At 40.9% G+C, this 27,024-nt stretch overlaps 1 protein-coding gene across 4 annotated transcripts in view; it reads right to left on the bottom strand.

The window, feature by feature from the left end:
* The window catches only part of LOC131466685 (microtubule-associated tumor suppressor 1 homolog), a 57,001-nt gene that overhangs the window by 13,872 nt on the left and 16,105 nt on the right, over positions 1 to 27,024 (bottom strand). For all 4 annotated transcript variants that reach the window (XM_058640092.1, XM_058640094.1, XM_058640095.1 and 1 more), the window contains 5 exons: positions 22,512 to 22,724; positions 21,498 to 21,704; positions 19,432 to 19,599; positions 7,077 to 7,237; positions 5,829 to 6,140 (listed from right to left, as the gene is read on the bottom strand). In XM_058640092.1, the coding sequence (XP_058496075.1) occupies positions 5,829 to 6,140; positions 7,077 to 7,237; positions 19,432 to 19,599; positions 21,498 to 21,704; positions 22,512 to 22,724 (1,061 nt within the window). The remainder of the gene's footprint in view (positions 1 to 5,828; positions 6,141 to 7,076; positions 7,238 to 19,431; positions 19,600 to 21,497; positions 21,705 to 22,511; positions 22,725 to 27,024) is intronic.

The raw sequence follows: 27,024 nt of genomic DNA, 5'->3' as shown, positions 1-27,024 counted from the left end.
AAGCTCTCAGACAGAATATTATGATCCGTGTGAAGGAATTCCGTTCCATTTTTTTCCCTGAGACACAGAAATGACAGCAACTTAGCAACAGAAGCCGCAGCATTTACAATGTGTGCTGCTGACTCCTCACCCTGTCACTTTCATACACACACACACACACACACACACACACACACAGTCATAAAATCCATCTGTTTGTGTGAGTGCTGGCTTAAGTCAAGGAGCAGATGCAGGCGACAAAGAAAGTGAAGAACAAAGAGGCACAAATTAAATGTCTCCAGCAGTGAACGTGTGGAGAACAGGAGAGATAAGAGAAACACACTCATATACAGTCAGATAACAGAGAGTGTAGTCCACGCTGTGATGTTTCATAACTGCCCTGACGACCAGAGGCCAGCACACAAACAAGCAGGAAAACATCCCGTCAGGTCACACACACACACACGTGAACAAATGTGAGCGCGCGCACACACACACACACACGTGAACACACACCTTGCGTTTCTTCTTGCGGCGATGAGGGGGAACCTTCCTGGGCTTTGCATGGGCTTTGCTGGCTGTGGCACCCATGACTTACACTGACACTGACACACACACACACACACATACAAACACACGCACACACACACACACACAACTGTGCTTCCCTCTTGTTGTTCACTTCTTCCTCTTTCTCTCCCTCTCTCTGTAACTACTATCAGACGTGGATGTCACTCTGTCCTCCTACTTAATGGAACTCTCTCTCTCTCTCTCTCTCTCACGAGCTCTCTCTGCCACTCTCACCCCTCCCTCTCTCTCTCTGTATATTACTCAGTGCTCGCTCTGCCACTTCCACTCCTCTCTGTCTCTCTCTACCTCTCCACCACTGTCCTGCCTCCATCTGTTCCTCCTCCTCCTCACTGTTTGATGGAGGAATGTGAGTTATTTCTGCTCCACCTTTCTTCTCTTCGTCCCCTAATTCTTATCTCTTTTTCTCCCTCTCTCTCTCTCTCTCTCGCTCCTCACCTTCTCTGTGTAAAGTTTACAGTGAAACAACTTTCACTGATCAGGCAAACAAACCTCAGTACATAAAAGAAAGCACCTTTGTTTCTGCATGGAGCAGATGTCCTTGTATTCCTTCAGGGTTTTTCTGTTTTCTTGAAATACCAAAGAAATTAATGTTTTAACTTAATTCCTAACATTCCTGAAATGTCCAGAGAGCAAGGTGTATTCCCTTCACTTGTTTGGCATTGCTGATAGTCAAATAGGTTACATTTAAACATATTTAGTCACTTTCACACAGTATTAAAGTTATTTTGTTAAAAACAAGTCCTCAAAGATAAATAAATGTGGGAGAGTTCATTATTACATTCAAATGACCTACATTCATTTATCTGTATATATAAATACATACAATAATTATGATATAATTAATCTAAAAAAACATGTTTAACCGCAATTAATCATTAATCATTCATAAAATCAGGTGCATTTGATTTTCCACAAAAAAACTCCCATAGCTGCAGTGGCATCTCCACACAACTGTATAGATATAGAAATGTTTTTCAGTGCGCTGAACACTGGGGGAGGAGTTTAATCATTACAGACATAAACACAAAAACGCACAAAAAAAGTCTGGAGAAGTAACTCAAATGGTCTGAAAGCAAACTTCTAAAAATGTTTTAATAGCCTCATAGTTGGTTGATAAAACCAAAATCCACTGAAAATTAAAAAAAAAAAAAAAAAAAAAAAGATCTTCCATGAGGAAAATCGCAGACTGGAAAATAGCAGAGGTGAGGAATTTCACAACACATTGGAGATGAAGGTTGCCAGGGTAACAAATGCACTTCTGGTTGATACAGTGCTTTGTGGAAAAGAGCCACAAATCTAGTTTGGACTTTATGAACCACAAAAATCGTGTTAAAAGTTGTAAAGTAAACAAAAAAACAAAAAACATTAGGTTTGTATTCTCGCTGTCATTTATCGTTGTCAACATGTATAACACATTTACTAAATGCCCAAAACAGACACTGAAACCTCATCAGTGTGGGTTTTAGGGGTAGAATATTCACATTCTCCACCCAAACACAAACAAAAAAAAATTTTTTTCCAAAACAAGCAGTTCCACCCACACCCACAGCCACAGCCCACCCCCAGGGCAAAGTAGCTCTGCCTCGAGTGTTCAGTTGATATACACAGTCACTTTTAAGCGAGTGGGTCAGATTAGATAGCAGTGGAATTCATGCTTTAGTTACAGCCACACACATCACACAGCTTTGGGGCTTGATCTGCAGCTGTTGCATTCCCCCACCACCCCTGACTCCCTTCTCTCTTACACACACCCACCCTCACCCACCCCAGCACCTCTGCCTTCCACCAGCCTGCTCGTCCAATCAGTGACCCAGTCAGTATGTTTACATGATGTCAGAAAAATCTAATTATAGACTTAGTTTCACAAAAACTAGACTTTTAAAATACAGTACATGTTAATATGATAGTCTCACTAAAAGTGTGCTTTATTATCACAACAGATGCCATTGGAAGCTGAATTACAGTCGCATGTGTATGTTTTTAACTGGTTTCAAAATAGACTCCACAGTTCCAGCCGCAGGCTTTGACCTCTAAATAACGGAACATTGAGATCCAAACTCGATTTGAGCTGACGAGACTGAGACGGAATTTATGCTCTTTCAGCTTCCATAATATAATATTTAGAAATGATGGTGCTTTCCTTTTGTAATCAGAATTTAGAATTCATCCCTATGTGAGGAACGCTCCCTGGATTCAGATTTATAACTTGAGCTACCTCAACCCCTACATGGGATTCCAAGATGGCTGCCAGCAAAAATAATACTGCTTTTTGCCGTTAATATCACTTCTGTCATATTGTTTCACAGTAAATCAGTCGTATGCACAGTACTGTTTCACTTTTTAACCCTAGACATGTTGCTACACATTTTGTATGTGCAAAATAGCCCACAGTGCAGATCTGTGCATGATACAGCCCCAGGGCCAGCACACATAAGGTTAACTGGAAATGAGAAAAGAAATGGAAATAAGTTAACATCATGTATGCTTTTATTTTGAAGCAGACATTTAAATCCGAAAAATGCTTAGGATAGGATACATATCACCACCAAGCACAGCAGCCGTTCAATAAATCAATTCCCCACTCGTGTTTGTATACTAGGACAAGGACAGAAGTACAGTTAAATGGTTTATCCAAGCTAAAACCACAGCTCAACTTAACTGTGCTTGGAAACACAGGGAATATTGAGCAAAGGCTGCTGTCCAAACCATGAAGACTCCGTCTGTCTACATGCTACTGCACCTCCACAACAAAGCTGCTGCTACCGGCCACCACCCGCAAACTCAATCTAATCAGTGCACCAGAGTTATGTAACATGTACAATCACACACACGCGTCCTCAGAGAGTGTGTGAAACACACACGGCAGTTGTTATCAGCTTGAAAGGAGCTCACTATCTGTGGAATAACCAGTTATCAGCAGTAACAAACCTGTTATAGCACCAGAGAGAAAGAGATTTCTTTAGAAAAAGACTTCAAATGATCATAATAAGCAGGCCAGTTACTAACAAGAACGTTAGCCTATGAATCAAATGAAACGACTGGTCATGATTATATTGTGAGGGCAACAAACCACTGACAACTTCGTTTATTAATGTCTATAAGGACATGAGGAGTATTTCTACAAATGGAATAAAATGTTTTTTGCAAAAGACATCACAGGCTAAAACTTTAGGGGGATCAAGGTTAGTTTTTAATTCATGAAATGCTACAGGGGCCACTGTTGCCTCACAGCAAGAAGATTGCCAGTTGTAATGTAACCCTATGTCAGCTGGGATTGGCCCCAGTGGCCCCACGACCCTCATGTGGAGGATGAAGCAGTAGACAATGAATAAATGAAACTCTAATGGTATGATAACCTTCAGCAAAAAAAATCATGGAATCACAATATTACAATTACAACTGTCATTGGCCATTATACCATCGAAAACACAGCTGACTGTTCGTAACAAACTGGAGGGGGAGGAGTCATGTTAATCAATGCCACACACAAACCTAGCTCATACACGTTATGACAGATAACCTTTAAATACCACAACATTCCTTGAAACCCTTTATCAGCCCGTGCCTTAAAGCTGGAGTTAGCTGTGGTGTCCCGTGTTTGATGTTAATATCTTCCTTTAAACTGTAGATTTTCTCAGCAAGAAATATGGTGGACAAAATAAAGTCAAAGTGGCAGCAGGTCTGCGTTAAAACACACACACACACACAGGAAACAGGGGTTATGAGAGGATAAAGGTGTGCTCAACTGAATGGTACTTACTGTGGATAATGTCTGTTTGTGTGCATGAAGTTTTTTTACGTGCTTCTAAGCTGCGCACATATAATAACACTTAACCATGAACACACAGCAAATATTTACCGAGCAGCTAATCCATGTCCGGGACTCATCCTGGTACCCGTCTACACACCAACCAGCTCACTGCAGTATGAAGTGATTTAACTTTAACTAGGCCTTTAACTATGTTTCTGTCATATGAGGGAGAGATGATCTTAAACAAGAACTTTCAAACCAAAGAAGAACAAAAGAGGTGTGACAAACACATTAATAGGACAATGCTGGACAAAAATAGGTACTTAAGTAACAACACATATCTATTATCACACACACACACGCATACAGCACATACAATGCGTTTCAGTAGCATCATGTGATGGTGTATTATGGGAGCTGGGTGTGGACTCTCGCTGCTGCTGCCTTCCTACTAAAAACAGCCATTACTACACAAAATCTCCAACACTGCACTGTAAATAGCAACACACCAACAACTGTAGAGTTATGTGATAATAATAGGCTGTGGGTGGTTTTTGCCAAAGGGGAAGGATGGTGTGCACATAAATTGGACTTCTTTACACCCCCACCCGTCCAATTTGCCACCTTTACTGCATGTTGTATTAACATGTACAAACGCATCCACCATAAATTAAAGGCACAAAATATGGACCCATAAGGACCCTATAAGTGAGAAACGGCAGTCGGATTGTTCACCACAAACAGAGTTGTTGTTTGAGGAGATTCAAATGGACACTGTCTTAAAATGCAGTACAGGGTCTATCAAGTGTACATATACAAAGGTCAAAAGTGCTGCCACACTGCAAAGAGTCACTGCAGCCACTTCAAAAATAAACTGTAGACAGTCACTGTGGTAACTGCAGAGAGTCACTGCAGAGTCACTGCAGTCCTTACAGAGAGTCACTGCCTAGAGTTATTACAGTCACTTGTAGTAATAATAATAATAATAATAATAATAATAATAATGATGTATTTTATTTATAAACACCTTTTTGACTCTCAAGGACACATTACAAAACAAACAACAATAAAAACCACAGGTGGGTTTTGAGTCTGGATTTAAAGAGGGGAAGAGAGTTGCAGATGTCTGGTGGGAGTGAATTCCATTGATGGGGAGCAGAGCGGCTGAAAGCTCTGCTCCCCATGGTGCTGAGGCGGGCGGAGGCTATTAAATTCACTGCAGAGAGTTATTAAAGTCACTGCAGAGAGTTATTAAAATCACTGCAGAGTTATTAAAATCACTGCAGAGTTACTCGTCACCACAGAGAGTTATTCAAGTCACTGCAGAGAGAGTCGCTCTGACAAATGTAATTCAAGAGTTGTTGTAATATTTAATATCAAAGCCATTATAATGTAGTTTGCATTATGAAAAAATGTTTTCCCCATACAATAACAAAGGCAGTTTCCACTGCTCAGCAGCAGGGGGCATGAGTGTGTTACACACTGTGATATTGAGAGGTGAGCTTACCTCAGAGAAGAGATACTGGATAACTGTAGCAAGTGCCTCCACTCTCTTATTCCCCTGGGTGAGCAGCCTCTTCAGCTGGGTGATGGCCTGGTTCTTCTTCTCTGCCTGCTCTTTGCTCTGGTTCTGTTTGGCGGTGACTGCGATCCCGTCTGTCGTTGCAGCCCTGGCCACACCAGGTTTGAAAGCATTCTGTAGGCGGGATCCAGTCTTGGGGCTGGACCGTGACCCAGTTCTCCCTTTGAACCCAAGTCCAGAGGTTCCTGTAGTGCATGATCCGGGGTTGGTGACTTCGGCGACTGGTACATCTAGTACCTGGCAATAAACACCAACACATACCGTCAAGATGGACGTTTAACAAAAGAACCAGATTTAAATATGCATATGCATATAAATATATGTATATACATATATATATATATATATATATATATATATATAAACATACTTATGTATATACATATATATACATATATACACACACACATATATATATACATATATATGTATATATACATATATGTATAAAATGCTGAAGTCACAAAGTAAAATATTTGACTCCCTATGTTTCTCATGATAACATTAGATCTTGTGTCACATTAATGCAATGCACCTAGGAAGTGATTTGTTTTAAGTCAAGACAGGCGGAGGCAACAGTAATATTTTGCCAGCAAAGGGAGATGGTATCAAAGAGGTTTTTGTAATCTGACCGCTGGAACTGAATTCTACTTCTGTAAAGATCCAGATGGTCAGCAGTTTGCCGGGATAAACGCTCCTTGTCCCCGCCCCTGCTGCACTGCTTGTGTATACAAACAAATGCTCCCTCAGTCAGGTCTGATGGTACGTTCCGTTCAGTCAGAAATTTGAATCGCCAATTCCTTACAAGTCAAAATCCCTGGATCAGGTATTGGACAGATGGAAATGTAAAATCTGAGATTACCCAAAAACCCTTATGTATCTCACTATGACTGTAAAAAACAGTATTTTAGCTGAGTCATATCGTGGGCTATTTAATTCTTCTTTATGGGAGAGAAATATTTGTAACACAGTTGGAGAATTATGTCACTGAAATAGATGTTAAGAATAAATGTGTTTTTAACATAGTTTAAAATGTCTATAATGCCTATCAGACTGATATCGGTATTGGCAGACACTTTGTGGTAATCATTCACTGATTCAGCGTCTCACCCATGATTAAGCTAAATTAGCACGGTAAATGCTGTGAAATTCAAACAAAACTAGAGTGCGTACCAGGTCAGGTTGAGGCTGCAGTCGGTTGAGGCTGGTTCCTCCACCAGTGGCGGCTGCTGCTGCTGTGACCTGTGAAGTGCTGCTGCTGCTGGTGCTGCTGCTGCTGGTGTTGGTGTTGTTGGTGGATCTTGCCGGAGCCTCCCTGGGTTTGTTTTTGTCCACTGCAAGAGAATGACGACCTCTTAGTTTGTGTGTGGCAGGTGCAACATTCAACATGGTGTGTCCTCACACATGTCATTAGCAAATCACATGCTCAAACAGCAGTGTCAAAAAACATGTAAACACACATTCACTCTCATCTAGCAACTGAGAATACGCCCTATTGACTGTGCTTGGCTGAGACAGATGCATCATGGGATTGTATGGTAATGATGGCCAAGTGTGTGTGTATGTGTGTGTGATGGGTCGAGAGTGTGCATTAAGGAGTGCATTAACAGAGACAAAGCAATAAGAGACAACACACTTCTTTTTCTTCTGCCTCTTATAGACCCTGTGGTCTCTCTCTCTCCGACGTATATGTTACTAAAGTTACAAAGAATCAATACTTATATTCTCAAAAACTGTAACATAATGTTCCACTAATGGAATTTCAAAATAAATCACACAGACTGTCAGTTAGAGAGCCAGATAATAATCCACTCAATACACTTAATCATCATGTTAATGTTTTTCCTTGTTCACCATTATTTCACCACACTTTTTATCCTGATTCATGATGAAAATGATATTGACTCATCCCTAATGCTGTCGCAGGGACATAATCAAAGCAGAGGTCTCAAACCCTCAGCCCATCGACCACATGTGGCCCCCCAATCGAATCCATGCGGCTTACCACTTAAGTGTGTGTTTTTGATATATATGTAGAGAGAATCCTGAACCACATATTGTTCCAGATCAAAACAGACAATTGAGAGTATGTAAAATAGCATCACCCCTGGGTCATTTAAGTTTGAGACTCAATTTGTAAATAAAGTGTTTATTTACAAATAAGAGTTTCAATTCGCTGCTTGTATTTAAATCTCTAATTCATGTATTATTGCTTTTTACAGTTTTGCCATACAGCACCTTGGCCAACTGTGTTGTTTTTTTGTGTGCTCTGTTAGTGTTAATAAGTTCCAGTGCTGGTCAACAATGCCCTGAAGCTAGTAATGAAAGCCTTGCAAGTACTGCCACCTACTGGCAGTCACCAAGCAGAACATAGTGCTTTATGTGAACAAGTCTGATGGAGCAGTGACCCAGTGACACACAAGCAGGTCAGGGCCTGAGGTACAGTATTCCCTCTGCAGGGAGGTCTGACTGTGCACAGTTTGATACAGTTTACTGGGAAACAGGGGAACCCCGTTGCCATGTGTTAATTTGTACAAAAACAACAGGACTGCTACTTTAATCTGATGCACATTAACTGTCAGAGCAGAAAAGATCTGATGACACATTCAGTGTGAGGGTAATGTTGGTGTGTGGGAAGCCAAAGAGGACACAAATACGTGTATGTTACGTTAATGCACTAAATGAGTTGTTCGGAATTTTGTTTATTGAGCAACTTTGAAAATATATACAGTATATTATGTGTGTATATATATATATACTGTATATATATATATGTATATATATATATATATACACATATATACATATATACACATATATACATGTGTATATATATACACATATATACATATATGTATATATATACACATACATATGTATATGTATATATATATATATATACATACACATACTATCAGTCAAAAGTTTAGGCACACCTGTTCATTTATTTGAATGAGGAAATGTGTCCAAACTTTTGACAGGTAGTGTATATATAGTGTATATATACTGTATATTAGACAAACATAGAGGTTGCTCTCATAAAAACAGATAAAAGGATAGCATGAATCAACTGTTGGGTTTAAAAACACACAAAAAGCATAAAATAAAAGGCAGAAACGGATAAAACCCATACAAAGTGACATGGAAATACAATAAATGGCACTTTTCAATCACTTTCCGTATCCATTTTCAAGCCTTGCAGCTGTAGAAAACAACGTACTTGTACTAAAAAACACTCCAATTACTCACATTATTATTTCACCTTTAAAATCACATGAAAAACGCAACCAAAATTTTATTTTGTAATAGAACCACATCATTTTACTGATATTTGACACATTTAAAGCTGTAGTGTGTAACTTTTCATGACAAGTCCTTTACATTCAAATCATTGTCACATGACTTCACAGATTAAGTCTATGAGCTCCACACGAGGAGGTTACACACTAGAGCTTTGAAGTTCAAATTATTTTTTCCCAAATATCACAATTGTCCCAGTGACTTACAACATTGTATGTATGCACACGCACACGCACACGCACGCACACGCACACGCACAAACACACAGACATACATGAATGGTGTTAGTGATGATGGTTTATACCTGGAGTCTGCCAGTCAGTCATGCAGAGCTGCTGAGCCCAGACTGAGAGAGAGATGACACAGTTAACATGAATGTCACACAGACAGGAAGGACCACTGCTGCTGCTTCATCAGAGTCTGTACCCGGACGCTCCGTCGGTTCTGCACATGTGCCGATCCGTTTTCTACCATGCATGTGTGAACGGACCACTTTACAGCAAATAACCCAGTACAAGTCCATTTAAATAAAGAAAATGCCTGTTTTAGGCCTGAAATAGAGACATTTCTATATAGACGGTACCTGGCTAGCTTGTGTGTGTGTGTGTGTGTAGTGCTGTGAAGCAATTCGTGTTTCTTGAGACTTTGTGAGACCTCCTGATTCTGAGGACTCCAGGACGGCAGCCACGATCTATGTGTCTAAATCACCTTCTCTTTTTTAAATTATTTTTAGTCTAATTGTCCAACTTTTTGCAGCAGTATATTATTAAGCCTTATAGTCAACCCAATAACTATGAACATATTTTATGATATGTCCAGGACGTGACCCTGCCTATCGCCCTATGTCAGCTGAGATTGGCAAAGCACCCCCCGTGACTCGGTAGGATAATGGATGGATGGGTGTGTTAACACCAGAACAAAGAGAGAGAAAGTGGAACAAATCTATCTACAATAACCTAACATGTGCACATGGATAGGGCAGTGTCGTAAAATAAGTTTAATTTGGCTCACGTGCAGAACTGATGGTGTTTCCAGGTACAGATTGGGTAGTGACAGTCTAATCAGTACACAGTAAGTAAGTAGTGCACAGTCTCAGAAACAGCAAAGTTGCAGTAGTTTCACTTATTCTTGATTATAGTACAGAGTGAATATAGAGTGGGGTGTCTGCCATCTTTGTGTCCCTTTCTCGTGATCACCATAAAACAGTGTCACAGCGAATGCTATCTTTGTTGTATTCATGACAAAGTTAAAGTTTGAAACCAAATATTGGTGTGATGACGTGGTCTGACACCTAAGGATGTCTGGCTGGCTGAAGAACACGGATGTGACATCAGCTGAAGAATCTTGATTTCTTGATTGGTTTTCGCGTCATTGTTTGAGGCAAAGTTTTTGCCAAAGTTGCATGAAAAATTTGAGCAACGTCCGTGTGACCAGAGCAACAGTTATCAGCAGGGGGCGGCAGTGGAGAGCAGAGGGATGTAAAGGTCAGGTGTGGGAGAAGAGGACGAGGCTTTGTCTTCTCTCTGAAAGAGCTGTGCTCTGTTCAACACACGGGATCAATGATTTCACTTGGTGAGTGCAAAACTCCACAAAGGACACTCAGTTTCCCACAATGTCCCTGACCTGATAAAGACCTGTGACATTAATATGCAGAAATGTTTATCTTGTGGCTCTACACTGCTCTGCTGTCACCCAAATGATTCTATCACCATATAAGTGATGGCCTTGTGATATAATTCCTGTTAAGCCAGTGACTGAAAAGAGGACACTCTTTTATGTTGGTGTTTATGAGATCTGTAACTTTACTCATTTGTTATGTTTTTCTTTTGCTGATTTCTATCATCAGACGGTTGTTCTGTGTCATGTGTATGGTCTTGTAATTCTTGCCCAGACAAACAGTCCTCAGTAACAACACAACATGTCCAAAATTAACTATTAAAATAATTATTACGAATCATGAATTCCTAATTTACCCTGGTTTATTTGACTAAGCTCTTCTGGTCCAGTTATTACAAATTACAATTACATTTCTTTTTTAAGTGTTCCTGGGTTTCTGGTACATTTTGACCTTGCACAACAGAAATAATCCTCTTCTGATGCACAGCAAAGTCAGCTGACTTCAGGACTGAAAACATGGAAGCCTGATGATAAAGTGTTGGCTACAGTCAACGACTCATGTCATCTGTGCACTGGAGAATCCACCCCCACATGGCTGTTGCCATGGACACCAGTGTGCAAAGCAGTTGAGTGAATGAGTCTTTTAAATATAAATCTATTCAGCTGTTCAGGGGTCAGAACTGGTATCACAGCATCTCTGTGTCTATGTATTTAAAATGCAGCCCGAATCCAGACAGTCGGTGCATGTGCATGACTTTAGGTAAAATAAAATGATTGTGTTAGTCTGACAGAAACTGGACTTTTAGGTTATACGTTGGTCCAACTGAAGTTGTACTTGATTAAATTACTTTAAGTCAAACAAACACAAGTAGAAAATGTGGTTGAGAGTTTAATTACAATTGCACATGTCCAACAAGAAAGAACCTAAAAATAATAGAAGTAAGACGTGTTATTAAGTGGCTTTTTTTAAATATAGATTTGTTTATTCATGTATCAATATATATACATAATATTTAATTTATAATCTCACTAATATATTTAATTTAATAGATATGATGATGATCAATGCAACAGGGTTTAAAACCAGGAAAAGATTCCTTATCATGAAATGACGATATCCAAAATCTAAGACCATATCTTGTCTAATGTCACAATATAGATATAATATCCATATATTACCCAGACCGGTAAATTTTTGCACTGACGTCAGTTTAAGGAATAATATATATATATTGTAGTATGTTTATGGTATGGTGCTAGACATGGTACTAACTTGCTGCCTCTAAAGTTGTTTTGGTATGTGATCTAGTTCAACCAGGAAAAATTTAAATACTAACAAGCTGAAAGGGGGCGGGGCATGTAACCACCTGGCATAGCAGAAGCTAACTGTTTGCATACTGGAGCGAGGACAGCAGTCTGATTAATGACATACAGTAGTTGAGCTACGACTGTAGCTCATTTTAAGTGTGCATGGAAACGTACTGACTGACCTGAGTCAAGGATAGTAAAACTAGCAAACCACGGGAGAGAACTCAGGATGACTATCATTGTATAAACGTGAGCCAGACCACTTCAGCTGCAAGACATCCCACTGACAACCACATGATGAGCAAAAAAAAAAAGGCCCAAAATAGAAATTCTCAGTATGAAAATTATACCCTGCTCCTCATTAAAGAGGAGGTTCAACAACCACAGCAACATTAATGCACAGATAATTTCAACCGCTTTAACCACTGGCTGTTTTTCAAGTGAAAGACGAAGCAGCATTTGGCCTTCAATTCAGGCAAAAACACATTTAACAGGACATTTTCTAGATCAGAGGCATCTCCAGATGTTTCCTGATCTCCGCAAAGAACATCTCTATGCCTGTATTTACTAATCGAAGGACACTGTAGCCCAAATCATCATCTGTCCATCTCTGTTGAGCCTGAGGAGAATGTTCCAGTCCTCTAATGCCCTCATCACAAAACCAGCGACCGCACATCAGATTAAAGCTCGCGCGATTGGCCAGCTGCAGCTGCACCGCTGCACAGCTTGCACGAGTGTCTCTGCCGCGCGTGTGTATGAGGACACATACAGTTGATGACTAAAGCCTGCTCTAACCTACATTTCAGGCCAGCAGGAGGGAAGTGGGTCTGTGGAGCTCAGAGTGAGATGACACACTGCAGCCAAACACGTGCCGCAGAGCTCAGATGGACTGGGAGGAAAACACACGGCAGCTCAGAGAGAAGCCGCCATGACGGCAACACGGCTGAGCTCAGTATTGCACTGCAGTGCGGTCGTGGATCCTGTCGTATATGATAATAAAAATGCACACTGCTAAATATGAACCGGCAGATTAAGGAATCTAATTGGATTGTCAAAGACAATGAGGGAATCAGTGAGTGATTTTGCCACGGCATATTAAAAGGAGTTGAAAGCCTCACAATAACCCTAGTGGACACACATATTTTGGCCCTGTCCACATGGAAATGGAATAAAATGTCAAAAATCTTTATCTTTCTATTCCTCATCAACAGCTCGCTAGACAGGCTTCAAACTTGGCAGGTGACTTACTGAGTGTTTGGATAAGAAATGAAGAGAGCCATAGAAATGAGCCACTTCCACACTGTCTCCCACGGCGTGTTCTACTTCAGCTCGAACAGAAACAACTGTCAGAGTGTGTTTCGTGTTTTAAAGCGAACAGCTTGAGGAAAGCTCCAGCCGCATAAACCCAATGCCATCCAAACCAAAGAAGGAGGAGGAATCTTCAGGAGCCGTTTGTTACAAGTGACTGGACTTGTTTTGTCAAGAACCTTCACAGACGAAATAGTGGGAGCGAGAGAGTGATTTGTGAAAAGGTGTTTACATCTTTTCTGGTATGCAAAGGCCACCGAAGTTCCCTCATGTGCTTGGGAACGAGAGAGGAAACCAGAGTGTTACAAATGGAACACTTGTACCAGTTCTTACCTCTAAACATGAGGGCTGATTTTGTGTGTGTGTGTGTGTGTGTGTGTGTGTGCACAAGGGAGTGAGAGATGTAGTCACATGGTTGGTGGCCCTCTGGGCGTGGATCCCACCGGGCCTGCAGCCGCAGCTATTCATCACACTACTGCCAAAGCACTCGTGCAGAAACACACACAAACACAGACACACACAGAGAGACATGTTTGTGTGTGTGTGTCGACGACTGACAGCCCTATTGTAACCCTAACATACATCCACAGTGGCTTTAGAGGGCGGGCTTACAATACTGAAAGCCCCCACAGAGGAGGAGGAGGAGGAGAGACGGACGCAACAATGGCTGCCAGCCCCATGTCGGAAAACAGTAGGAGCTGACGGAGGAGGAGGAGGAGGAGGAGGAGGGAGAAGAGGCTGATCTGGAGTCAGGCAGGCCGTCCCCTGAATAACTATTAAGCTCAAACTAAATGTTGATCCTTGCGCTTCATTTAAATGACTCAGACATTAAACTATGACAGAGGGTGATGACAGACTTTAAAGGATATACAAGATGGGAAAGAGATCCACGTTAGCACAGACAGATCTGAAAGTCTTAAAGATTCAAATATCTAACTGTGATTTTCTGATTCTGATGTGAGATGTGATGTCACTTTCTAAAAACCAAGCTGGTGTTCAATTTTGACTGTGTAATAGATTTCAAAAGAATTCTAAATACCCTTTATTCTAAATGAGAAGAAACTATAATAAAGCGTTTCCAGAATGTGTCAATTACCGTTTTTAACATCAGCACAGATCATAGAACAATCAAAAGTACCTTTGTACCTAAACCACACCGTCATGTGCTTCTACAAAAATGATTTTCACGTCATTTCACAAGCACGTGGCAAAAAGGAAGATGGGAAAACTGGATGGATGGATGGATGGACGGATGGACGGATGGACAGATGGATGGATGGATGGATGGATGGATGAATGAATGATGGATGGATGAAGAGCTTGATGTAAAAGTTTGCAGAGGAACAGAACAGGGTCACAGATGGTTTTGAAGAACCTGTCGGCCTCAGACACCATGGCTGTGAAGATAGATGTGTGGAAATGATGAGTGATGGACAGTGTTGTGTCCAGACCTGTGTGGAAGACCACCGTGTTCTTCCGACATCCGGACAGCAGCTGAAGATTTCTGAAAAGTCCTTTAGCCGTCAGCTTCACGTGGAAATTTGACAACGAGAGTCTGGGAGACCATAACATCTTCTCTGGTTGTCCTCTGATGCTCTTCAGGACTTGGTCTTAGACTGATACCTCCTCCTGTCTGAAGCAGTTTATCTTAAACACTTTGACTTTTCACGCTTTCTTTTCTTCTCAAACAGCCCTTCAGTGCATGAAATCCTGACCTTGTTTTTTCTTCTCCTGTTCCAAATCCACAGTTTTGCTCCTCTCACCGGTTTACTTGGTTATAATGTTCCCAAATATTTTTTCCACAGGAAAAGATCCACTTTACATTCTACACTGTTAGGTAAAAAGGAGATTCTTTTCTTCAGCAATGAAATAAAAACAGTTATCACACTGAGAAAAGACTTCAGGAATCCGTGCCTTCCATCTCCAAGAAAAACCACGTGAACACAGAAAAAAAAAAAAAAGCGATAAAGAATGAAAGAAATAGTGAAAAGCTTGGTCTGTGAAGCTGCATTGACGAAGGTTTGTTCATTGAGTCAAATCCACCGAGTCGTCACTGTGATCCATACAAAATCAGCACAGGCAAAATGTAAAAGAAAATGGCACCAAAAATAGCCGCGTGCTTCACCACCGTCGTAAATGGTAAATCATCCAACGATAAAAGATGGAGCGAGAGAGGAGGAGGAGGAGAAGGAGATGACAGAGTGAGAGTGTGAGAGAGAGAGAGAGTGAGAGAGAGAGTGAGAGTGAGAGAGCGAGAGAGGAGAGAGAATCTTCAATGCTACTGATGATTAGTAGTCAGCGACCACTGTTACACACCAGAAAAAACACGCCCCCACACACACACACACACACACACACAAGGATGCATCCAACTCATCCACACTACAGAGGTTTGAATGCACGACCACATAAATGGAACTATCACACACACACACATGCACTTGCTGGGTGGCTCAACAGACACAAACATCCACGCACTCCCTCCAATTGAATGCCATTTCTAAAGGTCTGTGTGCTCAGTACACACACACACACACACACACACACACAGATACAGGAGGGAGGCTGTGGGGAGGAGGGGGAGGGGGCGTGGCTTGGGATTTTGAATAATCTCTCTCCCTTTGCTGCTCGCTCGCTTGCTCCTGCTCTCCCTCCACCCTTCCCTAGTCGCTCACTTTCTCTATTTCTCTATTTTGCTTAGTCTCTCGTTCGTGTTTAGGCGCCATTCAAATGAAAGAGAGCGTCAGAGGTGATTCATGTGAAGGACGGATGTGATGAAAGGACTACAATGATGAAGAAATACACCAGAGAATAGGGTGGGAGGAGCCTTGCGCTCTCTCTCTCTCTCTCTCACACACACACACACACACACACATACACATCTGTCAGTAGCAGGTGCATTTTTACACTCAGTGAAAGAAACCACTGTTCACACATAACGTGTGCAGCTCTGCCAAAGACCAAGGGGGGAAAAGAGCTAATGACTGCCTGCCTATTATTCAGTTCTATTTATTTGTCATAGAATTTAGAGCAGTGGTCACCAACTGGAGGCCCGTGGGCCAAAACTGGCCCATCAGCAACAGTATCTGGTCCGGCAGATGATTTCAAGCATCAGACTTTTTAACTGTTTTCTTGAAATGTTTTGCTCTTCTTCACAAAATTGACATTTGATCCAGAATTCAGAGCTTTTATTCTGAAAAAATGTGAACTGAGTCAAAGAGATTATGTTGCTACAATTTATAATTAACTGAAAAATAAAAAGGCACTGCTGTTGTAATGGACAGTAAAATAGCTATTAGCATATGTAAGCATATGTATAGCAGATAATAATTCTCAATATTTAAATGATGCACATTAATCATTAACAGTATGAAAAGGGAAAATGCATTTTTGACATTTGAATCTCATGCACATGTGTCTCAAAAGAGTCTTCATAACCAGTTGGTGATTAAAGATTAAAGACTATTGTTAGCTTAAGGCAGCGAACAAATGCAGGGTTTTGTCTCCGACTGAAGACGTTGTTGGCAAACCAATACATTTACTAAATGAGTCTTTTTTTGTACAAGATTGGATAGTTTGTACATATTTCTTGTCATGTTTATTTTACATTTTAGATATTTGAGTTGCTAATCTTGTTTTATTACTCTGCATCTGAATCTTCATCTCCTCTGCTTACGTGTCCCTCTGGAAGAACCATTGCTACTTCAGCATCAGCAACAACTGTCCCACTTTGCAAGGAAAAAGAAAAAAATCTAAAACAAAAAATCCTGTCAATAAATGCAGCAAAACACGTGTCAGTAATAAACAACTGGGCTTAAAAATGAGTCAAACAACTGCCGTTGGCGTCTGTCTATGCTCAGTAGCTGTAGTAGTATTAGAATGGATGAAGCTGGTAGGTGTGGCATGTGTGGCATGTGTCTGTACTGCAGTGCTACTTTGTGATAGGTACTAATAATTTACACATACACACAAACTACTCTGTTACTTTACAGCACATGCACGACAAAGTGGGATGGAAAGAGTTACATTCAATGATGACATCATAACCATTATGTGTGTGTGTGTGTGTGTGCTTGTATGAGTATCTTTGTTAGGACCATTGTCGTTACATTGTCACCCATAAAAGGGCTTTTTGAGGGTAAAGGCTTAGAGTAAGGGGATGTTTTATGTCTATAAATGTCCTCACCAAAAATGCCGTACAAGAATGTGTGTATGTGTGTAGTAAACATAAACACTGATCTTGTCAGGGCCAGAAGTCCTCATAGAGACCAAAACCTGGTCCTAATGAGGCAGAACCTCCTTTTTTGAGAAACGTTCGTTTAGGACTAAGATTTAAATTTTGTTTAGGTTAGAGATTAGAGTTAATCATTAACAGGTCATGGTTACGGTTAGAAATAATTCTAAAAGACTTTCCAAATTAATAGACGTTAAAGCCTAAGAAGAACAGCTGCACAAATGTGTTTGTTTATTTGAGTGTGTGTGTGTGTGTGTGTGTGACTGAGAGAGAGAGAGAAGCATTAGCATAATTACAGACAGACAGCACAGGAATGATTATTATGTTTGCTCAAGCTTGCAGGCGTATGAGCTGTGTGTGTCTGTGTGTGTGTGGTTGAGGGTTAATGGGATGATCTCATGTCACAAATGAAGCTGTGCTCCACATATAAAAACTACAGCATGTTAATCTTTTTCTCATCACCTCTGTCTGATCTCAGCAGACCAAACTAGTCAAACTACTCAAGGAGTGAACTCAGAGATTTCTGCTGTTCACAGCATTTCTCCAGAATTTAAAACACTGTCTATTTCTGCATTCAAGTGAAACTTGTGAACTCATAATTGAGATATACACATCGTGTAAAGGACACCCTGAACTCAAGAGTATTCGTAAAACTTTGCACGTTAACATGTCATGAATATGACGTATAAATAAAAAACTACACCTTAGCCTAGCATATTTATTAAAAGGGCCCAGCATTTCTGAAAGATCCTTCAATAGTCTCCAGACAAACATTAACCCTGGTCTCATCTCTGTGTCTGTAACCTTGCTTTCTTTGGGAGTAAATCCAGAAAACTCTGAACTACCCAGCTGCTCATCTCACTGTGTCTATTCCTTTCGTTCAAGCCACCATTTCAGCATCATCTTAAGAAAACTAAGAGTCATAGGAAATATTTGTCCCTGATAATCTTGTTAGGCAGAAAGCTGTGTTGTGTACATTTCAATTTTGAGGGATTTTTACCCTAATTTAACAGCTTTGGTGTCATTGTGATGATTAAATGTCTTGCTGCAGGGAGGTTAGTGGCTGTTTCCACTGCCCCCTACTGCCCGTTAGTGGGAAACCAGCCTTGCAAGATCAGGGCCACCGACCCAGAATCAGAAGATCCTGTACAGATCCTGATGTACCGGCTATAAGATCAAGACAATAATAGTTTCATTCAGATGTTCATCATAAACAGGAGCCCAGAAAACTATTGTCGGAGGAAGCGAGGAAGAGGAAATGACTGCCTGACAGAGTGAGGGACCACACACACACATACACAAGTAAACGTCACACTTGCTTTTTTCAAATGGCAAGAATTGAAAACACAGAAGCATAAAAAGCAGATGCTGACCGACATGGCTCCACAGCTTGCGTTTGCCAGCTTTGTTGAAAACAAATGCATGTTTGGATGTTTAAGGTGGTGTCGTTAAAATATGTACTCTGAAACTGTAGAGAAAAAGGTGAAAAAGCAACCAGACCTGTAAAGTTCTAAATCAGCAGGGTCAATTTTAATGGTGACATGTATAATTCACTCACATCGTCCTGGTTTGGCACAAAGCAGAGTGTTTGCATGTCAACACCCACAAACATCAACACACACACAGATTACTGGACGTATGCCAGTGTATAGCTACTGACCTGGAATGATGCACACACTCTCACTCGTCATACCTGCCAGGAAATGGCATTTAAAAACAGCTACAGAGGACACACAACACCACTCAAACCCTCACGCTTACCTGTGCTGTTCAGTCGACTGAGCCTCGCCGAGCCACTTCTTTGCAAGGGATACTGGGAGGTCTGCTTGTTGGAGGCCTGATGAGCAGAGGGAGCGGCCTTCACCGCTGTCTGACTGACTGCTGTGCTCTTGCTTGTGTTGTGATTCGAGGCTGTTGGCGCCTTCAGACCTGTGGGCAGCACACACAACAAGTCTAAGCCCAGTGAAAACAGGAGCTATGGGAACAAATGTAAATCCAATCACTACAAATAATCTCCGGATATAAAGCTACACACAGGTTGTTTCTCTGGACTCGTAAACAGTTTGTTAAATATAATCTACTGTTTATGGTCTGTATTACAGGATCTTAATATACACTGAAGAATATTTATAAATTGACAATAAATATGGTCAAATTATGCTATAAGACAAATAATTAGGCTTAAACTTAAGCTGTTATTTAGTGGCTTTTTTAAATATAATTTTAATGATTCCAATATATATATACATATATATATATATGTATTGGCGTATGTGTACATATATATACATATATACATATATACATACATATATACATACATACATATATACATATATACATACACACACACACACATACATACATACATATAAAAACAGCCTTTAAACCAGGAAAATATACTTTATCATGACATCACGATATCCAAAAATCTCGTCTCACGTCACAATATAGATATAATATTGATATGTTGCCCTAATAGAAAGCTTTCTTTTTTTCTGCCGTTGAACTTCCTGCTGGTTAAACTAAAAGGTGTCCGCTCTCTGCTGAGAGCTGCTGGCTTTCAAAGGATTTGGAGTTAGAGAGGTCAGATTAGGAGAAGGAAGTGATTGTTTCTTTTAATCTGCTATCTTCCAGAGGCCCCTCTCTTGTTACTTAAACTGCCATGTTTCACAGCCTGCACCTCAACTGGAGTCACTGCTTCTCTGTTATACTCACTCACTCACTCTGTTCTCACTGTTCCCTGCTCAACATGTATTTAATCAGCCTCTGACCCAGACCGGACACACTGCACAAGTAAGCAGTCTGTTTCTCTGTTGCTTAACAGCTGCTGTGGAGAAATCAACAGCTAAATACAGTATAAAAAATAAAGATTGAGTTCAGAGCATCAGAACGATGGTATGAATGAGACCTCGGCCATGTACGAGCATGTGGAAATGTGTGGTAAAATATACACGGAAAGTATGATTGGGATTGAGTAGATTTCCACCATTATTTATGTGAGAGACTTCTAGTGTAACAGCAGATGGTTTAAGCGAAAAAGGCTTTAATAGAACATTTTAATCTGATACGAACATACAAATTATGGAATGTGGATGCAAAGTGCCGTACAAACTTTTTCCTCCTCTGAGTAATAGCAGAATAGTGTGGTTTAAAGACTTAAATATGAAGAAACCACCAAAATGTCCCTGTGTCTGTTTGTCTGAAAATAACCCTACAGAAGATCGTTCATTAACGTACAAGTGGCTACACAATGAAATGCTGTAAAACTTCGACGTCAGCAGCTGCAGGTAAAACCACAGCTCCATATGATTAAGTGTTGTTAGTGTCTGAGTTGGTGTCCCGAGTAACAGCTGGTATAATTGTGTGTTAATTCATTATTTCATTTCATTCATACATTCAATCATCCACACCGAGCACAACATATCCTCATATGTTATATGCAGCCAAGGATGTGCAATTTTCAGCTGTTTTCACAACTTGTTAAGAAAGCAAACTCTGTTCATCGAAAGGAAAAGTAGCTCAGACATAATGTTAATGAGATAGTTTACAGAAGGACACGAGCTTCAGTTTTTATTTGGGAGTAAGGCTGTGTGTGAGATGAAGTGTCAAACATATTATTAAGACTTAATGAGAATGACTTAACGGTGTAGAAGTAGGTTTTATTAGGTGATTAAAACAAGTTTTTCCTCGTGTCACATTTTCAGTAGGAGTGAGTCTCCGTGTCTGAAGGTGGTTTTTGAATCAGGATTGGATTTGTTGCTGTAACAACGCTTTGATGACCATATATAATTATATCTGATCAGTCCACCCACATAACCTCTGACCTGTAGCAGTGGTCCTGGCCTGCAGAGACAGGGCTCTGGTCCTCATCAAAGGTGCCTTTGGAGCAGCACTGTTAGTACCGATAACAGCCTCACTGGCGGCAGCTGTAGTGCTGGACCCGGGTGGATTTGCCACATTCTGGCTGCCCACAGGACACATGCCTCTGCTGGCTCGCTCCTCTGGTCTGATCCCTGCTGGAGCTGCAGAAGCTGATGGAAAATTAAACACAGACATAAAAAAAAAAAACATTTTAAGATTTTAGTGCAAATGCTTTATAAATAAATATACATAAAGAGCTAAAAGAGAGCAAGGATCAGAATCTAAGTGTGCACACATTTTTACACCATCAAGCCTCCTAAATTTCACTGAACAGAACAGAAAAATCCAAAAAAAGAAAATGTGGAAATAATATGCGAAACTATTCGTGAACTAGAATTACTGCCCGCTGGTTGTTTGTCTCCACTGACCAGTTTGAGTCAAACGTATTTTTTCCAGACTCGTATAACACTGACACATGTTATTTTAAAAGGAATTTATTGTTCAAGCGGCCCAAAAAAAAGTTTTGCGAGAACAACTGTGACGTTAACCTTCGGCCACCAAAAAGTCCAAATCAATGTTTGAAACGATTCCCTGAAGAAAGTGAAGCGCAGTTTTAAACTCTGTCTACATGTCTGAGATGAGAGATTATTTTTAACAACACTAATGTGGCAGGAGAGAGACAGAGAGAGCGACTGTAGAGAGCCGGCAGCCAAAAACAATCTCTGAGATTTAAACAGAGGCTTCAACTTCAAGTTTGTCCTGTGCAATAAAGATGTGTGAAAACATGCATTGTCATATCATAGGATGGAGTTTTTCACACAGTGCACCAATTCAGAACTCCAGACTACAAAAATGACTTGGATGTGGGCCACATGTACAATGGATTGTCTCCAGGACAGACACATTCTGCACCAGCTACAGGAAAAGAGAGGAAAGTGAAATCAGCAGTCAGAGGGAAACCACACCAAAAATCACACCTTTGCTGGTGGCTCCATTGTTGTCAGTGCGTCCCACTAATGGAACACTCAGGGTTGCAGATAATCCCTTAACAGGAAGTTTTGACGCCGTGGGGGCAGCAGGTCGTCCGGCAGACACCGCTGCTGACTGCTGATTGGCTGGGACTGGTTTGAAGATGGAGGATGTGAGACCCGGGGCAGCTCGCTCTGTGGTGGTGCGAGGTTTGGGAATACCTGAGAGAGAGAGAGAGAGAGAGAGAGAGAGTTGTTGAAAGTTCTTTGTATAAGGGAAAACAAACTGATTAGGCCTACAACATATTTTATATCCTATTCTAGTAAATCAAGTGTTATCTAATCTCGATGGAAACAGAAGCTTCAAACATTTTTTATCATCATGCCGTCACTGGTCTATACACAATAGACATAGTCAAGCTGCCGGAGCATCTCTCGTTCAGTATTTGCTGTCCCAACAGACTTTTATTTAAAATGTGAAGAAGAACATATTTTGTTAAGATGTGTTAAGACATCATTTACTTGAAGCAGCCATTTTAAGTGGTTACATCTGAAGTCTGAGGGTAAGGGTTAGGGTTAGAGTGACGTCACCTCCGAATTCACCGCGTTCCACAAAGAAGTCAGAAAAAAACATGGGTGCTTTTCGTCCCCGTAAGACAAGTCCTCATAATGTCACTGTGTTAAACAGATTTAGGTCCCCACAACATGAGGAATACCTGGAACGCACACACACACACACAGTGCCCCCAGTGGTGAAGTTAGATGAATAGTTAAACTTGTACTGTGACCAGCGGGAAACATCTGGCTTCATTCTGGTTATGTGGTGTGAGTGTGTGTGTGTGTGCGCGTGTGTGTGTTGTCACAGTTGTATGACTTACACCAGTCTGGATGTTTCAGTTAAAATCCTTCTAACCATACGCCAAAAACTGAACTGTAAACTAACATCTTCGTCCAAACAATCAGAAGCTGGACAACTAACATACTTAGATCTTCTCTTCCACAACATTGACTGGATTATGTTTATGTTTATGCTTCTGATGATTATTTTACAACAGCACAGCTTGTAAAAAGGAAATAAACGTTTCAGCGAACAACTCTAAGTAGTTCCAGTGTGGTTCTCTGAGCCACCTACAAGCTCATGAAAGCACTAACAAGATGTGATGAACGAATACTACTGTAGGTAACAGCAGAAACGCTGTAAATGCTTCCTGTGATGTGTGAGAGGTGACTGTCTCAGTGCACAGGCATGTGGGGGAAATAATGGCTGCCTGGAAGCCTGGAAAAACTGACCAAAATGTTCAGTAGTTATGTCAGACCTTCATTTACTACTGTAACAGGAATAAAGGCTAAAAAAAATGACCATGTGACATTTCATATTCAACCGTTATATTCCTGTTGTCCTCTGTGTTTCCTCCTCAGTTATATCATATCAACAACTTCATTTAATCCATACTTTATCAAAAACAAGTAAATGGTTACTGAGGGTGGTGTGTGGTTACCATGGAGACCAGCAAATCCATTTGCAAAAGTATGTATTGAAAATATTGCACTACATTTTTCAGAGTTTAGGTCTTGGTACGCTCTGGTCTTGGGCAAAGGTTAATCTAGGTATATTCTAGTTTTGGTCAAGTCTAAGTCTTGGTACGCTCTGGTCTTGGTCATGACTTTGTTTCGTATACTCTGGTCTTCCTCATGACTTCATGTACAATATATTCTGGTCTGGTCTTGGTATGCTCTGGTTTTGATCATGTCTAGGTCTCTCTGGTCTTGGGCATGACTTGGTCTCAGTTTATTCTGGTCTTCCTCATGTCTTGGTCAAGTCTAGGTCTCTCTGGTCTTGGGCATGACTTGGTCTCAGTTTATTCTGGTCTTCCTCATGTCTTGGTCAAGTCTAGGTCTTGCTATACTCTGGATTTGATCATGTCTTGGTCTTGTTACGCTCTGGTCTTGGTCAAGTCTTGGTCTTGTTACGCTCTGGTCTTGGTCTTGTTACTCTCTGGTCTTGGTCTTGTTACGCTCTGGTCTTGGTCAAGTCTTGGTCTTGTTACGCTCTCATCTGAGTCAAGTCTTGGTCTTGTTACGCTCTGGTCTTGGTCAAGTCTTGGTCTTGTTACGCTCTGGTCTTGGTCAAGTCTTGGTCTTGTTACGCTCTCATCTGAGTCAAGTCTTGGTCTTGTTACACTCCGGTCTTGGTCATGAATGTCACATTTAGTGCAGTCTTGACAACAACAGATATTATTCTGACCTGAATCCCTCTCTGTAAATGTTACAGCAGCTCTGAGTAGAGCAGCTGTCTGACATCTATAGTGATGTCATGTGCAGCGTAGTGGGTGCTGGGCCTCACATCGCATGAGCCACAAATGGTTGAGTAACATAACCAAATCCAGATTTTAACTCTCGAGTCAACACATAAATCAGCACAGCAAACGGCAAAGACAACCATATGCTGCAGTCTGCATTAACATGTCCAGTGACGACACGTGCAGCTGTAGGCGTAACTTGGAAAAGAGAGCGACCCAAAGGAGACAATCTATGACCTGACCCTAAACTGAGCGTTAATAAGACGTGGAACGGTCTGTTTGACAGTTTCTCTTATCTTCTTTTATCAATCAGATTCAACAACGGAAACCACCGGACACAGGGACACAATAGTGAGTCCTGTAACGGCAAAGATCTGTAATGGAGTAATCAAGTCAGTGACCCACTGCAGAAACACTCTCAAAGGACTTCATTGATGGTGATCTCAGTGTGCGGTCATGGGGGCGTCCATTTTTTGTGTGTATCAGCAAAGAGAAGAAACAGCGTTTTGTCCATCAGAATGTGACTTTTTACAAGGAGCAAGATCTGGTTTTACACACACACACACACACACACACACACACACACACACACACACCGTTGACTTTGCACAGTCGTGGGGACCAGTCATTGCTATAATTCGTTTCCTGTAGTCTCTCACCCTTGTTCTTTTCTGCAAACCACGAGGAAAGTTACATTTGTATGACCACCCATGGTGTATATCAAAGTTTCAGAAGTCCTCAGAATCAAACATCTGAAGGCCTTTGCATGGCAGATACTTTTGTTTGTGCAATTTATTTGCAATAATATTTTATAATCAAACGACCTTGCTTACGATCTTAAGGTTCTCAATAAGTTTTTGTGCTTTTTCTTTCAGTTTCTCCTTTTCTAGGTTGCCACAATGCATCATTTTCCTGTTACACCAACTGTGGTCGTGTCCTCCTTAACAACATCCATGAACCTTCTCTGTGGTCTGTAGCCCGGCAGCTCCATCTTCAACATTCTTTGTCCAATATAATCACTGTCCCTCCTCTGCATGTGATCAAACCATCTCAACCTTGACTGTCTGACTTTATTTCCAAACTGTTCAGGCCTGAGTTGTTTTGTGCTCTTATTTTGCTTAATTGTTGTCAAAGTTGTATTTCCTGTTTAACCGGAGAGTTGCTGTCATAGGAAGTTGACACAAAAAGATGTAAATGGAACAGCACACACAGGGAAAAACAGAGTGAGCACAGTATAAACAACGGAAAAGTGACAAGGCAAGACTATTATAAGGAGTTTAGCTCCAGTCAAAAAGTAGAGAAAGACACAGTTTTTGTTTTTTTGTTGTTTTGGTCTTTTTACTGCTCCCTTTCTAAGGGTGGCCACAGCAGATGATCCGCACATTTGATTTTTATGTGGAATGCCCTTTCTGATGCAACCCCCCCCCCCCATTTTGTAAATGTATGAAAGAGAGTTGTTTTTGTAATATTGGTAGCCTACTTTCTAATTGATGCTTTTGTTTATATTCCAATTTGGCTCTTATGTTGTTTTGGAATGAATCTGTTTTCTAAAATGTAGAAAAACCATATTGATCTGCATCAGTCCTTCAGTCCAGGATCTGTATTTTCAAATGGGATGCTCCACAAAATGTGTGTTATTGACTATGTAACTGAAAATAATCAAATAAGCAAATTCACAAGCAGGACCTTCGTCAAATCTTCAAACGTCGTAAAAATATCCCTGCTGAACATTTACTCTCCTCTATTCTTTGGTGTTGGCTTTACTGAGGTTTTTTTTTCCTTTTCTTTTCGTCAGTAAAATGCCTGCGCACCACCTCATCATCTCCAGACACGCACTCCACCTGTTTCTTCTCACGATGCAAATGTTTTTCTAATCCCCGTGTATTCACTCGATCACGTGTGGCGTGACGTGAAAGGTGAGGGTGCGTCACAGGTTTGTGCCGCTCCTCTGCTTTGCTGCTGATGCGCAAAGCCCTTGAATGTGACGTTTGTGTTTGAGGCAGAAAGGAGGAGATATGTCCACATAGCAGCAGACCACAGTTTGGGACCAAATGTCGGAAAGGTTTTTGTTGCAGTGTTATAATGAGATTCCAGTGTGTTTTTATGGAGAGGATGTTATGACGCTATGAAGAAAAACCATGATCTTTTTCTGGCTCTGACCAGATGCTTTTTCTGCCTAAACCAGTGCTTGAAGTGGGCCGGTACTGTCCGGTACACAGAAC

The sequence above is a fragment of the Solea solea genome, chromosome 10 (assembly GCF_958295425.1).
Source record: "Solea solea chromosome 10, fSolSol10.1, whole genome shotgun sequence".
NCBI lineage: Eukaryota > Metazoa > Chordata > Actinopteri > Pleuronectiformes > Soleidae > Solea > Solea solea.
This window is presented reverse-complemented; position numbering and strand designations above follow the sequence as displayed.